The following is a 15,974-nucleotide window of genomic DNA, read 5'->3' as shown; positions in this document are numbered from 1 at the left end:
ACTCTGATACAAAAATTTAAGGTAATTTATTTTGTCAAGAAAGGTGTTCATTATTCAACAACATACATTTTCAATAACTTGTAATCAGCTAAAAAAAGCTTAGCTATCAATAAAGTTCACTTTAAGAGGATACTAAAGGGCTTATGGGTGGCCAACTCCTCTTCCTAAGTACTACCAAATGAGGAATATACACTATTGGCCATTAAAATTGCTACACCACGAAGATGACGTGCTACAGATGTGAAATTTAACTGACAGGAAGAAGATGCTGTGATATGCAAATGATTAGCTTTTCAGAGCATTTACACAAGGTTGGCACCAGTGGCGACACCTACAACATGCTGAGATGAGGGAAGTTTCCAACCGATTTCCCATACACAAACAGCAGTTGACCAGCGTAGCCTGGTGAAACGTTGTTGTGGTGCCTCATGTAAGGAGGAGGAATGTGTACCATGATGTTTCTGACTTTGATTAAGGTCGGATTGTAGCCTATCACGATTGCAGTTTATCATATTGCGACATTGCTGCTCGCATTGGTCGAGATCCAATGACTGTTAGCAGAATATGAAATAGGAGGGTAATACAGAATGCTGTGCTGGATCCCAACGGCCTCGTATCACTAGCAGTCAAAATGACAGGCATCTTACGCGCATGGCTGTAACGGATTGTGCAGCCACGTCTCGATTCCTGAGTCAACAGATGGGGATGTTAGCAAGACAACAATCATCTGCACGAGCAGTTCAACAACGTTTGCAGCAGCATGGGCTATCAGCTCGGAAACCTTGGCTGCGGTTACCCTTGACGCTGTATAACATACAGGAGTGCCTGCGATGGTGTACTCAACGACGAACTTGGGTGCACGAATGGGAGAACATCATTTTTTCAGATGAATCCAGGTTCTGTTTACAGCATCATGTTGGTCGCATCCGTGTTTGGCGACAATGCGGTGAATGTACATTGGAAGCATGTATTCGTCATCGCCATACTGGCGTATCACCCGGAGTGATGATATGTGGTGCCATTGGTTACACGTCTTGGTCCCATCTTGTTCGCACTGACGGCACTTTGAACAGTGGACGTTACATTTGAGATGTGTTACGACCCGTGGCTCTTCCCTTCATTTGATCCCTGCAAAACCCTACATTTCAGCAGGATAATGCACGATCGCATGTTGCAGGTCCTGTACGGGCCTTTCTGGATACAGAAAATGTTCGACTGCTGTCCTAGCCAGCACATTCTCCAGATCTCTCACCAACTGAAAACATCTGGTCAATGGTGGCTGAGCAACTGGCTCGTCACGATATGCCAATCACTACTCTTGACGAACTGTGGTATCGTGTTGAAGCTCCATGGGCAGTTGTACCTGTACACGCCATCCAAGCTCTGTTTGACTCAATGCCCAGGCATATCAAGGCTGTTATTACGGCCAGAGGTGGTTGTTCTGGGTACTGATTTCTCAGGATCTATGCAACCAAAGTGCGTGAAAATGTAATCACGTGTCAGTTCTAGTATAATGTATTCATCCAATGAATAACCGTTAGTCATCTGCATTTCTTCTTGGTGTAGCAATTTTAATGGCCAGTAGTGTATATTAATATCAAGCAATGTGAATATAGTATTATGTAAAATCTGGCTTCTGCACAATTTTGGTGCAGTGATATAATCAATGTATAGGTGTTGTAAGCTGCATTTCTCTTTGATGATGTGTGGCTACAATAGCCTAAGAATTATAGTATGCACCTTAGTGTATTGTAAATTTACACGTTTTGTGAAAAGTCTGTTATTACCTTTTAAATGAATGCACCTTTAAGATATTTTACTTTTCCAGATCCGTGAGGACCATTTCACTTGGATCCCTAGAAGGTACGTCAGAATATCTCCTTTTCTGTGTTAATATACTTTGTGTATTCTTGTTTCGTGCAATCTTCTACATCCTTGAAGGTCTCCTCACAATGGATCTATGGAACAAAATATATGTCTACTCTAATAATAACTATTTCTCATGTAGATATCGTTCTATAGACGCCTTCATTACCAGGAAAGTAAGTTAGTAAAAGAAAGGAAAATTACTTCATCCAGTCATTGACTCATGTAATGTTTATTGGTGTTCATTGTAATGAAAAGAAATGAAAATCCCTACATCTAAACCATGATGTAAATAATGTTGATTTTAATGTTATTCTACCACTGTAAAATAATAACTTTAAAATAAACTTTCTATAGACTTAAATCAGTGGATTTTCAATAATCTGTTAAACTTAAGTTTAACATTTAACATATTAACCAGTTTTTTCCTTTTTTTCTGCAAAGACAGTGACAAGCCAACTTGTTTCCTTTATGAAACAAAGCTGAAAATTTACCATACAGACCAACCATATCTGTCCATGGTACCTGTAATTAGGTGGCACATCTCTTAATGCCTTCTACACATGCACTTATGTCTCTACCTGTGACACATTGTATTTACCACTTCATAAAATGGGATGAATGAAATAAAATATCAATACAAACAATAATGAAAATTACAGCAGTAAAATGTACAAAAATATAGACAGAAATCAAAAAGTTTAAATCCCCTATACATCTTTACATCACTGAATTTGAAACTTTACAATTAATATGCATTTTTTAATGCCAACCATCACGAAGCACGTTTCTGTCTCCCCAGCCCAATTGATTTTTTTTTTTTTTTTTCACTTAGTGATGTTGAATGAGCAACATAACAAACAAGCACAGTTAACAAAATTTTATGAAATTTATGGTTGAGAGTGCAAAAAATTATAAAAATTTATAACACTGGAAGTCTTCTCTCATTAGTGGAATCCAATGTTTTGTCGTAAATATAGATTAAGCAAAACAATCACGTATGATGAGCACTTCAGAAACACTAGGCAGGCACGATATATACATCCTTTCATATTCCACGTTTATATACCCATGAAAATAATGAATGTAATGAAAAATAATTATTCCAAAAACTGAATAAAGGGAAAATTTGAACATAATATCCTGACACTGTTTTACAGGTCACTGAAAGTTGTCATACATTACAACATAGGAAGAAACCATGTGTAACACACCCCCATCACCCTACAGACTGCCAGGAACTGGACTTACTCATTTAACATTAAAATTATTTCTGCCAAAATTATTACATTGTTTTTATACTGCAATTGTGTTCTTCCACTCATCACTATCTTTGGTTCAGCATATTTTAAAACAAGTAACTCAACAAATCTAATCTCAACACTAACTGCAATGCACCTTAAAAGTAAGGTCTTACATTTCTAACAATTAGATAAAAAAATAGGTAAATAAATAGTTCTTTTGACACCACTTACTTTCAGTAAGTTATCAAAAATGAAACTAAGAAAAATGAGAAATGTTCTTATGTGCTAGAAAATATCTGACTCAGTGTTATGAATTTCACCAGATGTCCCTTGTATTTCCCAGGAAGTGTTCACATTTTCAGACTATTTATTAAGTGGAAAAATATCAAGGAGTGCATGAAAACTATGCACTATCACGAAATGTACGGCTTACCCATTCAAACTGTCCTGTACAATGCTTCCGCAGCACAACCACCTACATTCAAAATAATTCATGTGCCATGCATTCTTTAAAGTCAAACACAGTTTCCATACAAAAAAGAAACAACACTGTAATGAATACTGCGGAAAATATTTGCCAGATGACATACGTGTTAAGCACACATGCCAAGTCTTGGAATATATGAACACACAGAATGCAATTGCATTGCAAGTTGCACCTTCACTGAATGACAGTGTCAACTTTGTTAGTGAATGTCCTCACTAAGGTTCACAGTTTCACTTGCACTCTTCATAAAAACACACAATTTCTATTAACTTCAACACGTCTGGCAGTGACACCACTTCCATCACAGTACAATATCCATAAACATGGTGGAAGCAGTGATGCATACGAATTCACACAATAATAAATGCTGAAGTAGTTTCACACTGGCTGTTCCACTTTAGGTGTTAGGTCAAGCATTGTCCTCTTGGCTGGTGGTTCACCACATTCACCTTCAGACTGAAAAACAATCAGAAATTGTGTTGTAACATAGCTTACCAGGGACAGATGAGGATTGGAGGTAACATCTTACATGTACTCCATGTATGTATTCAAAGAACATTGTATAAGAGCTTAGAAGAATCATGCTAAGATAAATGCAATATAATGTTAAGAATGTGATGGTGACTCATATACTGGGTGGTTATAATTAAAGTGCAGCAACTTGCAGAGGTCTACTGTGGGGTGTAATTATCATATCTGGCAGCAAAACTTGGTAAATATGTTAATGTGGAACCAATTTATGCTGGAAAAATATTAGTTCCAGTTTTGGGCACCAGGTGCAAACCCGACACTGCATGGCATCTCATCAATGTCTCTGATGCTCATATTGAACAAATTTTGTAACTACAATTAATGATAAAAATCAACATTATGCTTTTCTCACATGTTTGACCTTTCATGACAACCTACCGTTCCTTGTCCATTACATATGGAAACATATTTACACATAATTTTTGCATTCACATCACCAGGTTTGCACCCGGTGACCACACTGGAACTATTGTTTTTTCTAGCATTAATTGGTTCCACATTAACACATTTGAATATCTACCCAGTTTTGCTGACATACAATAATACAGTCCACTCTGGAACTCTGTGAGTATCTGCACTTTAATTACTATCATCCTGCAAATATCACTGTGGAATGGATTTACGCAATATCTGACATATTTATCATTTCAGGGTACAGCTCAGATCAAAATTCTAAAGATGACAGTCTGAGGCACATGGAAGGAAGCAGTTTCATTATCAGACTTCAGTGACAATCCAAACAAATGAAGCTAAAGAATTACATTCAATTAATTTGTGGAATATACAGGGTGTCCAAGTTATTTATTGGGAAGAAGGGCTCAATACCAACAAATTGCATACTAAATTACTCAGAAAAGACAGAAGTTTATAAAAATCCATCATAAATGTTCAATATGTCCTCATTAGCTGCACGGACGACATCTAGCCGATAGCCGAATTCATCCCAAACTGAGCGTAAGGTGTCTTCTGTCACTGAAGCTACAGCAGCTGATATTCTAGTTTTTAGTTCATCAATGTCACGAGGTAAGGGAAGAAATCACATGGTGTTAAGTAAGGGGACCTAGGAGGCCAAGAGTGTAAAGCCTGGTCTCACAGTACTGTACGCCCTATCCAACAATGAGGCACGTTGGCATTAAGGAAACTGCGCATGTTGTTGTGCCAGTGCGGTGGTGCTCAACCTTGCTGATAGATGAAATTGTCAGAGTCAAGTTGTGGGAATAACCAGTTCCGTAGCATTGCAAGATATGATTGTCCTGTTACGCTTTCTTCCTCAAAAAAGTAAGGTCCATAAACCTTGCTTTGTGAAACAGCACAAAAAACATTCACTTTTGGCGAATCACGTTTGTGTTCAATTGTTTCATGAGGATTTTCGAGCCCATATATACGCACATTATGAATGTGAACCTTACCGCTAATACGGGAAGTTGCCTCATTGCTGAATATCAACTGTGTCCTCTAGAGTAGCATTGCTGAAGTCCACTCACTCCACTTTGTCAGTATCTTGAAGAGCCTGTACAGTTGTAATCGGTATGGTTTGAGGGCTAAATGACGCCATAAAACATGCCACACTGTCATGTGCGGCAACACAAGTTCTCGGCTAGCACAACACATAGACTTGCGGGGGCTCCGCTCAAATGATCGTCGGATTTGTTCCACTGTTTGTTCAGGAATGCATGGCCGGCCAGGACTTTTGCCTTTACAGAGGCATTTCTTCATACTGTTTATACCACCGTCAAATGTTCTTTGGTGGTGGTGGTTTAGCACAAAATCAAATATGAAACACCCACTGAAATGCAATCACTGATGGAGTACGACTAAATTCAATAACACAATATGCCTTCTCTTGCGCAGATGCCATAATGCGCAAGACTGGCTGCACGCTCCAGATCAGTACTCACAGTGACATCTAGTGGATTTTTTCTGAAACTCTAGAGCATGCAGATTACATCTGCTGTTTTAGTTACCTAGTGGCATTTGTCTTAATATTATTACAAGTTAAAATTGGGTCATTCTTTTTGGGACACCCTGTACAATAACAAGTGGTGAGAAATTACTCTTCAGTGGGTGCAAACACCAAATGAGAAGTCGTTGAATGTCAAACTGGACAAAAATAATTTTCAGGAAGTCTCTGCATAAGTGTATACAAGTACATTTTTGAGAAGTACTGCTACACACACAAGAAACTTCTTTCTAAGAACTGATACTACTTCCAGTGCATAAAACAGCTTTAAAAAACTTCAATAATCAGCAAATTTTAGGAAAAAAGTGATAAATGGGCCCTAATGTTTCATCAGCAGTTAACTAAATCATTTGACAATTCCGAACAAACTTATTTCCTTAGGTTACATTTAATTTTCTACATACCTCTTCTTCAATTCCTGGTAACTGTATCTTCGTTTCCGATGCCTCAGAAGGCTAGAAAATAAGAATTTTTTTATGTATAAACAGGAAAAAACTGAGCAAAATAAAGTATAAAGTGTTAGATTTTTGTAAGCAATAAGGAAAAATGTGTAATGTTGTAACATTCCTGGATCAAAAAATTATGCATCTACAATTGTTTTCCCTGTTCCTTGTCAAACCACACATTGTGAGAGGGAACCAAATCTTATTACCTGACATAGCAATTGCCCCTTCTTCGTACAGTAACAAACTTTATCAATAATAAGCCTGCTTCGAACGAAAGTGCTGAAATAGTGTGGGCGGCTTGGACTTCGTGAACTTCCATATTTTCATCAAATACATCGATGTGTGATTGCAAATGTATCAGAAAATTTGAGGAATTTTTCTTTTTTTTATTAAACAAGTAAAATAATCATAATATTTCAGAAATGACAAATGCGGAGAGATGGCACAAGGTAAAAAACAAAACTCCTTACAACATGCTACACTGAGCAATCTATCAGCAAAGGCATTTGTGTTTTTGAGCTGCTGAAATGTTGCTAACATCACAAATGCACAACTGAGCCTGTGTGTTGTTAAGCAAGACAAAAGTCTTGATTGAAGTAAACAGAAACCTCTCACAAGTGAAGAAATGGAGTAAGTAGGATGACCTCACACATAAAAAAATGGCCCAATGTTTTACTGAAAATGAAGGATGATGATAATCATTTGTGCACAAAGCTGGGTGACAGAAGGCACAAATAAAATATGGTTCACTATAAAGCAACAATTAACAATCACTGCTCTGATACTGCTTCATCAGGTGACATGAAAAAAATACAATAAAAAAGAGGGGGAGGACTAGCTGGCACACCCACAAAAAAACAAGGGGACAGGATGAGCACTCCTGATGTTTTACCATAATCGGCAGGTGTAAACCGCTACATCAGTTGATCTGAAGCTGATTAAGCATACACCAAGTTACAATTTTCTCTGTTATAGCTTGGTACTACAGAACAGTTATTAATGATGCAAGGACAGCAATGTGATGGTGAAATGGTCACGTCATTTACTCTAATGAGATTTGATTTGATTCAAAAACTGGTAAAGATAACAAAATCACAATTGATTAAGAACAGAAGATCCAGCACCCAAGCAGTAGGTCTCTATTGCCTGAGGCTTACTTTGCATGGTAAAACATGTCTTTCCTCAAAGCATTGTTTATTTTCCACCGAGGATTTTCAACTGATGTAAAGTGGGACTATAGCAATTTTTATGTCTAGCACTGCATCTTGAAGATTGCAATTCTTAATAATTGTGTGTTCTACTGTATAGAATTTCTATCAAGTTTGGAAAACACTGGGGGTCACAGACCCTTTACCATCTATCTCCTCAGTCTTTGATGTAATAAACAGAGAATGCTCACTATTGAAACGGCCAACACAAGTTTCGTGTAAGTCAAATGCACTCTATCCACATTCATCATTTGGATTTGTAGCTCCTAGTGTTTACCGTGTTTGCAAATAAAATTGTAGGATGTAAGGTCTGCCAGTTATGCAAAACACCGTTTTTTTCCAAGTTCCCGAACATGTTTCAGCACCACTGTGCCATCATCAGTGGGTTTCCGTTTTATTTAATCTGTAATGTGAAGATTTTTACTAAATGCTTACAAAATTATGTGGATATTTAGTTCAAACAATAATTCGTTTCTTTTTGTTAATACCTTTACACTTGGTGTGCATGATTTTTCAGGGCCACTTGTGTATTATTTATTACAGGTAACTTGTCATCTGCAACCAACCGATGTTGATGAGAAATCTTGTTGGGAGTTAACCTATCATCTAAACTTAATTCAGTTTGTCATGATATTTCGCACCTAAATTCATTTTTACTTATGTTTTCATGTAGCAAGCCCTTTTATTCTCAGCATCATGGTGAGGTGTCATGATGCACACATAAATATAACACGTATTTTCACAAATAAGGTTGTAAAAGCAATTTGTACTTCACCAAAACACAGTGTAATTGTGGTTGTTGGGGCAACCAACGGTTGCTTCGTCAGGAAAGAAAGAAGGAGAGGGAAAGACGAAAGGATGTGGGTTTTAAGGGAGAGGGTAAGGAGTCATTCCAATCCCGGGAGCGGAAAGACTTACCTTAATGGAAAAAAAGGACAGGTATACACTCGCACACACACACATATCCATCTGCACAGACACAGACACAAGCAGACATTTGTAAAGGCAAAGAGTTTGGGCAGAGATGTCAGTCAAGGCGGAAGTACAGAGGCAAAGATGTTGTTGAAAGACAGGTGAGGTATGAGCGGCAGCAAATTGAAATTAGCGGAGATTGAGGCCTGGTGGGTAACGAGAAGAGAGAATATACTGAAGGGCAAGTTCCCATCTCCGGAGTTCTGACAGGTTGGTGTTAGTGGGAAGTATCCAGATAACCCGTACGGTGTAGCAGTGTGCCAAGATGTGCTGGCCGTGCACCAAGGCATGTTTAGCCACAGGGTGATCCTCATTACCAACAAACACTGTCTGCCTGTGTCCATTCATGCGAATAGACAGTTTATTGCTGGTCATTCCCACATAGAAAGCATCACAGTGTAGGCAGGTCAGTTGGTAAATCACATGGGTGCTTTCACATGTGGCTCTGCCTTTGATCGTGTACACCTTCCGAGTTACAGGACTGGAGTAGGTGGTGGTGGGAGGGAGCATGGGACAGGTTTTACACCGGGGGCGGTTACAAGGGTAGGAGCCAGAGGGTAGGGAAGGTGGTTTGGGGATTTCATAGGGATGAACTAAGAGGTTACGAAGGTTAGGTGGACGGCGGAAAGACACTCTTGGTGGAGTGGGGAGGATTTCATGAAGGATGGATCTCATTTCAGGGCAGGATTTGAGGAAGTCGTATCCCTGCTGGTGAGCCACATTCAGAGTCTGATCCAGTCCCGGAAAGTATCCTATCACAAGTGGGGCACTTTTGGGGTTCTTCTGTGGGAGGTTCTGGATTTGAAGGGATGAAGAAGTGGCTCTGGTTATTTGCTTCTGTACCAGGTCGGGAGGGTAGTTGCAAGATGCGAAAGCTGTTTTCAGGTTGTTGGTGTAATGGTTCAGGGATTCCGGACTGGAGCAGATTCGTTTGCCACGACGACCTAGGCTGTAGGGAAGCAGCTGTCATAATGGAGGTACTGTTGCTTGTTGGTGGGTTTGATGTGGACGGACGTGTGAAGCTGGCCATTGGACAGATGGAGGTCAACGTCAAGGAAAGTGGCATGGGATTTACAGTAGGACCAGGTGAATCTGATGGAACCAAAGGAGTTGAGGTTGGAGAGGAAATTCTGAAGTTCTTCTTCACTGTGAGTCCAGATCATGAAGATGTCATCAATTAATCTGTGCCAAACTTTGGGTTGGCAGGCCTGGGTAACCAAGAAGGCTTCCTCTAAGCGACCCATGAATAGGTTGGCGTACGAGGGTGCCATCCCGGTACCCATGGCTGTTCCCTTTAATTGTTGGTATGTCTGGCCTTCAAAAGTGAAGAAGTTGTGGGTCAGGATGAAGCTGGCTAAGGTAACGAGGAAAGAGGTTTTAGGTAGGGTGGCAGCTGATCGGCGCGAAAGGAAGTGCTCCATCGCAGCGAGGCCCTGGACGTGCGGAATATTTGTGTATAAGGAAGTGGCATCAATGGTTACAAGGATGGTTTCCGGGGGTAACAGACTGGGTAAGGATTCCAGGCGTTTGAGAAAGTGGTTGGTGTCTTTGATGAAGGATGGGAGACTGCATGTAATGGGTTGAAGGTGTTGATCTACGTAGGCAGAGATACGTTCTGTGGGGGCTTGGTAACCAGCTACAATAGGGCAGCCGGGATGATTGGGTGTGTCGGTGGGGTGAGGAGGTTGATGGAGTCAGGTGAAAGGTTTTGTAGGGGGCCTAAGGTTCTGAGGATTCCTTGAAGCTCCGCCTGCACATCAGGAATGGGATTACCTTGGCAAACTTTGCGTGTGGTGTTGTCTGAAAGCTGACGCAGTCCCTCAGCCACATACTCCCGACGATCAAGTACCACTGTCATGGAACCCTTGTCCGCTGGAAGAATGACGATGGAACGGTCAGCCTTCAGATCACGGATAGCTTGGGCTTCAGCAGTGGTGATGTTGGGAGTAGGATTAAGGTTTTTTATGAAGGATTGAGAGGCAAGGCTGGAAGTCAGAAATTCCTGGAAGGTTTGGAGGGGGTGATTTTGAGGAAGAGGAGGTGGGTCCCGCTGTGACGGAGGACGGAACTGTTCCAGGCAGGGTTCAATTTGGATAGTGTCTTGGGGAGTTGGATAATTAGGAGTAGGATTAGGATCATTTTTCTTCATGGCAAAGTGATATTTCCAGCAGAGAGTACGAGTGTAGGACAGTAAATCTTTGACGAGGGCTGTTTGGTTGAATCTGGGAGTGGGGCTGAAGGTGAGGCCTTTGGATAGGACAGAGATTTCGAATTGGGAGAGAGGTTTGGAGGAAAGGTTAACTACTGAATTAGGGTGTTGTGGTTCCAGATTGTGTTGATTGGAATTTTGAGGTTTTGGAGGGAGTGGAGCTGGAAGTGGGAGATTGAGTAGATGGGAGAGACTGGGTTTGTGAATGAGAGGAGGTTGAGGTTTTCTGGAAAGGTTGTGAAGGGTGACTGAGTTGCTTTTCCGGAGGTGGGAAACCAGGAGATCGAATAGTTTTTGTTTTTGTTTTTTAATTTTTTTAGTTTTTTTTTTTAAATTCAGTAGACATGTCTGCTTGTGTCTATGTATGTGCGGATGGATATGTGTGTGTGTGCGCGCGAGTGTATACCTGTCCTTTTTTCCCCCTAAGGTAAGTCTTTCCGCTCCCGGGATTGGAATGACTCCTTACCCTCTCCCTTAAAACCCACATCCTTTCGTATTTCCCTCTCCTTCCCTCTTTCCTGATGAAGCAACCGTTTGTTGCGAAAGCTTGACTTTTGTGTGTTTGTTTGTGTGTCTATCGACCTACCAGCACTTTCGTTTGGTAAGTCACATCATCTTTGTTTTTAGATATATTTTCCCCATATATATCTGTGTGTGTGTGTGTGTGTGTGTGTGTGTGTGTGTGTGTGTGTGTGTGTGTGGAGGGGGGGGGGGGGTAGACTTTAACTGTTTATGTTGTCTTTTTTGTAAAGTTCCTTTAATGTGTTAAATAGTGTGCCCTTGCAGAGTGTGGTGTATTCATTTATGACCTGTTTTCCTTCTGCTGTTGCCTTCTGTATGTGGAAGTTCTCCTCAATGGTCAGTTTGCTGTATAGGCTGTGGCTGGGTTTTAGTATTCTTGAGTCTGTTTCTATTTTAGTTGGGTGGTGATTGTGGGTTATAAGGTGGTCAGCAAATGTGCTACGGGAGCTGTTGCTTTTTAAAGCTTTGAGACGTTCTGAATATCTGGTTTTGAAGTTTCTGCATGTTTGTCCTATGTACTCTAACCATATGTTTGCTTGATCATCTGCTAAAACCATTTTTGAAAATATCAGCGTATTCAGTGTCAAAGGTGTTGTTTCAGTCTCTCTAGAAGATACTTCTTACTGCTTGTGACTTCACTTGCAATGTAAGCAGCAATACAGTGTCTCTGATGTTACATACTCTTTGCTCTCTTTATTGGAAATTGCTGTTACTTTTCTACTTACTCTCTTTTGTGTCCCCAACCTTTCTCATTTCACACAGAATACAGCATAAATGCTATCATATTTGCAAAAATTCTGTTTGATTGAGAACAAGCACAGATAAAAAAAGTTTACACAATAAAATTAAATCATAAGACTCAATTTTTGAAATATAAATGTAATTTGATAGAAGAAAAAGATCTACTCACCAAGCAGCAGCAGAGGAACACATGCCCATAAAGCTATTTAAATCTACAAGCTTTCAGAGGCAGTGTTTCTTCATTCTGGCAGGAGGGTTGAAGGGCAAGGAAGAAGGGTAAAGGTAAGGGACTCTTGAGGTTTACGAAGTGGACAAGTTTGGAAAAGTCACCCAGAACCTCTGATCAGGGGAGACTTACCAGACAGGGTGAGAAGAAAGTCTTGCGCAGTGCAGTCCCCCACAAAGTCTTTCCTTCTCATCCCGTCCAGAAAGTCTCCTCTGGCCTGGGGTTTGGACGACTTTTCCTAACTCTTCCCATTTCCGAAACGTCACGTGTCCTCTTCCCTCTCCTTAAACACTTCTGCCAGAAAAGAAGTCAATGGCTCAAAAAGCTTACAAATTTAAACAAATCCCTTTATAAGTATGCATTTTCCTACTGCTGCTTAGTGAGTAGATTTTTTATCTATACAATCACATTAAGTTAAATAACAAATATTATTGTCCTTGAACAGAAGGAATGATACATAACTAGACAAAATTTTCTATGGATCACAGCAAAAAAAAAAAAAAAATATATTGTGAAGTTAACATAACAGCTTACGTCTCGTTTCCTATTTTTGTTTTCATATTCATTCAGTTCCAAATAAATTTATTACAACAACTAAAAAACAATCACATTTCCAAAATTCATGTAGTTTTCCTGTCCAGCTGCATGATATGGGCAACTATAGGAAATTAATAGAATTGTTAAGCTATTTGCAGATTAGTATGAATTTCTCAAACAAAAAAGGAACACAAGTGTACCAAATTTCTGAAGATTAATGCACTGAATATGAACACTGGGAAAATTACTATATATACTATCTTACTCCATGGAAAACATTCTTAATGAAGACTATGAAAAAAGAAACACAACAAAAATACTCATCACAGTGGACTGTAAGTAGGTAAAATTTCCTCTCCTTGCCACTGCATTTCGAAAAATAAAGATTATGCCAACCTCATTTCTGTATGGCAGTAAGCAAAAGATACTGCAGTAGTGGCAGAATATGTGCACTAAACTTCTGCAGTAATTACACTGCGGAAAAGTGCTTTACGTGAAATTGCAGTACACTCAGCATTAACAAGAAAATCATTACGGAAAAAGAGAAATATGTTAACATTAAATATAAATTAATATATTAAGAAACTTCCTCTAATAGTATTGACTGGTGTGTAGCCTGAAAGTTGACAAACAGAACAGGTAAGAAGGAAATAGCAATTTTTGAAACGTATACAGAAGAATATTTAAGATTAGATGGGTGGATCAGATAACTAATGAAAAGGTACAGAATCAAATTGCGGAGAAAATAAAAACTATGGTGCAAATTGACTAAAATAAAAGCTAGGTTGACGAACATGACCTGAGACCTCAAGGAATAGCTGATTTGGTAACTGATGTAAGGGTGTGGTGTAGGAACTGTAGAGGGAGACCAAGGCTTGAACACTGTAAACAGGGTTCAAGCAGATGTGTTTTGCAGTAGGTACACAGAGGTGAAGAGACTTGTATAGGATAGACTACTGTGGCAAGCTGCCCCAACCTACTCTTCAAGACTGAATAACTACAACATAAACAATATCATCATCATCATCATCATCATCATCATCGTCATCGTCATCGTCATCGTCATCATCATCATCATCATCGTCTCACAATTAACTTTAATTTTAATTGACACAATGTATCCATCATAACTTATCAAGCAATCACCGAGCGTCAAGCAAATCTTCAGGATTAAATGAATAAGTAAGTAAATATGACAGCAGATAAGAAATTAACAAAATCTTCACTGTAGTTCATGTCAGTAACTGTTTGAAAATATTTCCTAACACTTTCAAAAGGAAGGAAGAAAGATTATGGTTTAATGTCCTGTTAAATACAACATATCTGCAGATGGGGCACAAACTCGGATTAGCGAAGGACGGGGAAGGAAACAGGTCGTGTCTTTTCCAAAGGAACCATCCCAGCATTTGCCATAAGTGGTTTAGGGAAAAACAAAAAACTTAAAATGTGGATGGCTGGACTGGGATTCAAACTGCTGTCCTCCCAAATGTGACTGCAGTGTGCAGAAAAGATTTCGTTACTTCATAAAACAAGCATATCGCACAAATTTAAAGGTTGTCAATCCAACTAAATACCTAGTGATTACAATTATGAACAACTTAAATTGGAACCATCAGAAGGGCACCTTATTTTGTGTTATTGCACAATAAGGAAGTGTGTGTCACAGATATGATACGTGAAGTGGGATGGCAATCGTTAAAACAAAAGTGTTTTCACTGTGGTGAGATCTGTTAACGAAATTCTCAGCACCAACTTTCTCCCCTAGATGCAAAAACATTTGTGTAGACTTTCACCTACATAGGGAGAAATTACCATAATATTAAAATTAGAGATGTCAGAGCTTGCACAGAAAAAAATTGTGTATTCGTTTTCCCCCCATAATTTAGTAATAGTAAAAAAATAGTCTGAAAATGGTTCTATAAACCCTCTGCAAAAAACACTTAAGAGTGAGTTGTAGAGTGGTCAGTTGGATGCAGAACCAGTGCACACTTCGCTTGGTATATTTAACTACAAACAATTTACTGATAATGTTGACAAAGAACTGGGAATGCATGTAACACCTAAATGGGAAAAGCAAGTTTTACACATGATCTCAGTTTTCAGGATACAATTTCATTAGTTACTTAAAAAATCTGGGGGTTAAGATACCCCAAAATAAAAATAAGGTTTACTGAAAAGCAAGATTTTACTTTTAACTAATGAATTCTGTTAAATGCAGTTTACTCCTTAGTTAAAACACTTACAGTACCACACTAACAATACTGTAATTATATATAGAGTATATTCACACAAAATGATCATGAACGTCATTTTATTTTAAAGCCTTTAAGAGGAATGTGAAAAATATTTGTTTATTTCATAAAACAAACATATCAGAAATCATATTTTTAGGCCTCTATTGTGTAAGTATAAAGAAGCTCTCATAATAAATTACCTCTGCATCAATGCATTCGATGGGTGCTTCAAGCTGCGTGTAAGAAAAAACTGAAATCAGTAAATATGTCATGTGCAAAGAAAATTATAATGTTTTTAAAGGAGTAGCATCAACAGAAAACGTTGACAGAGGTATCATGAATACTGATGAATACAGTTACATTGGAACAGAATTAAACATTTTAAAATACTTGAGCACACGAAGCTTTACATTAATGGAAACATGGAACTGAACATAGTAACACAAGCAATGTACAGTACAATGCAGGTTGTATTTGATACAACATCTTCATCATAAAATAGGCTGATGAATTACAATTTTACTGACAGCCATGTTAAACTGCTCAAAGCTGAAGAAACTCTGTCTTCATTTCACAGGTAAAGCAGAGAATATCTCTGCATTTTATTACGTGCACTCTGCTGAAACCACAAAGATAGCTTCTACAGAACAACACATAGCACTCAGTCTCAAAAGTTTAATGTCAATCTGCAGCTAACGGTGCTTTCCCGTGTTCTGTGACAGAACAAGTTAAAGAGAAATGGATCATCTGACACAAAAATATACAAAATAAAGGGAGGAGTAAAGGTAACA

General features: G+C 39.0%; 1 protein-coding gene across 2 annotated transcripts in view; it reads right to left on the bottom strand.

Moving 5' to 3' along the window:
* Positions 1 to 2,074: 2,074 nt before the first annotated feature.
* LOC124802483 (sister chromatid cohesion protein PDS5 homolog B-B) overlaps positions 2,075 to 15,974 on the bottom strand; it is a 176,942-nt gene continuing 163,042 nt past the window's right edge. Inside the window, exons 21-23 of one of the 2 annotated variants that reach the window (XM_047263292.1) lie at positions 15,384 to 15,416; positions 6,493 to 6,543; positions 2,075 to 4,053 (exon numbers count right to left, since the gene is read on the bottom strand). In XM_047263292.1, the coding sequence (XP_047119248.1) occupies positions 3,976 to 4,053; positions 6,493 to 6,543; positions 15,384 to 15,416 (162 nt within the window). In that variant the 3' untranslated portion in view covers positions 2,075 to 3,975. The remainder of the gene's footprint in view (positions 4,054 to 6,492; positions 6,544 to 15,383; positions 15,417 to 15,974) is intronic. The other variant, XM_047263293.1, reaches the window with a different exon arrangement.

Source organism: Schistocerca piceifrons, chromosome 6 (assembly GCF_021461385.2).
Source record: "Schistocerca piceifrons isolate TAMUIC-IGC-003096 chromosome 6, iqSchPice1.1, whole genome shotgun sequence".
Taxonomy (NCBI): Eukaryota; Metazoa; Arthropoda; class Insecta; order Orthoptera; family Acrididae; genus Schistocerca; species Schistocerca piceifrons.
The sequence above is the reverse complement of the archived record's forward strand: the minus strand, read 5'-3'. Positions and strand labels throughout refer to the sequence as shown.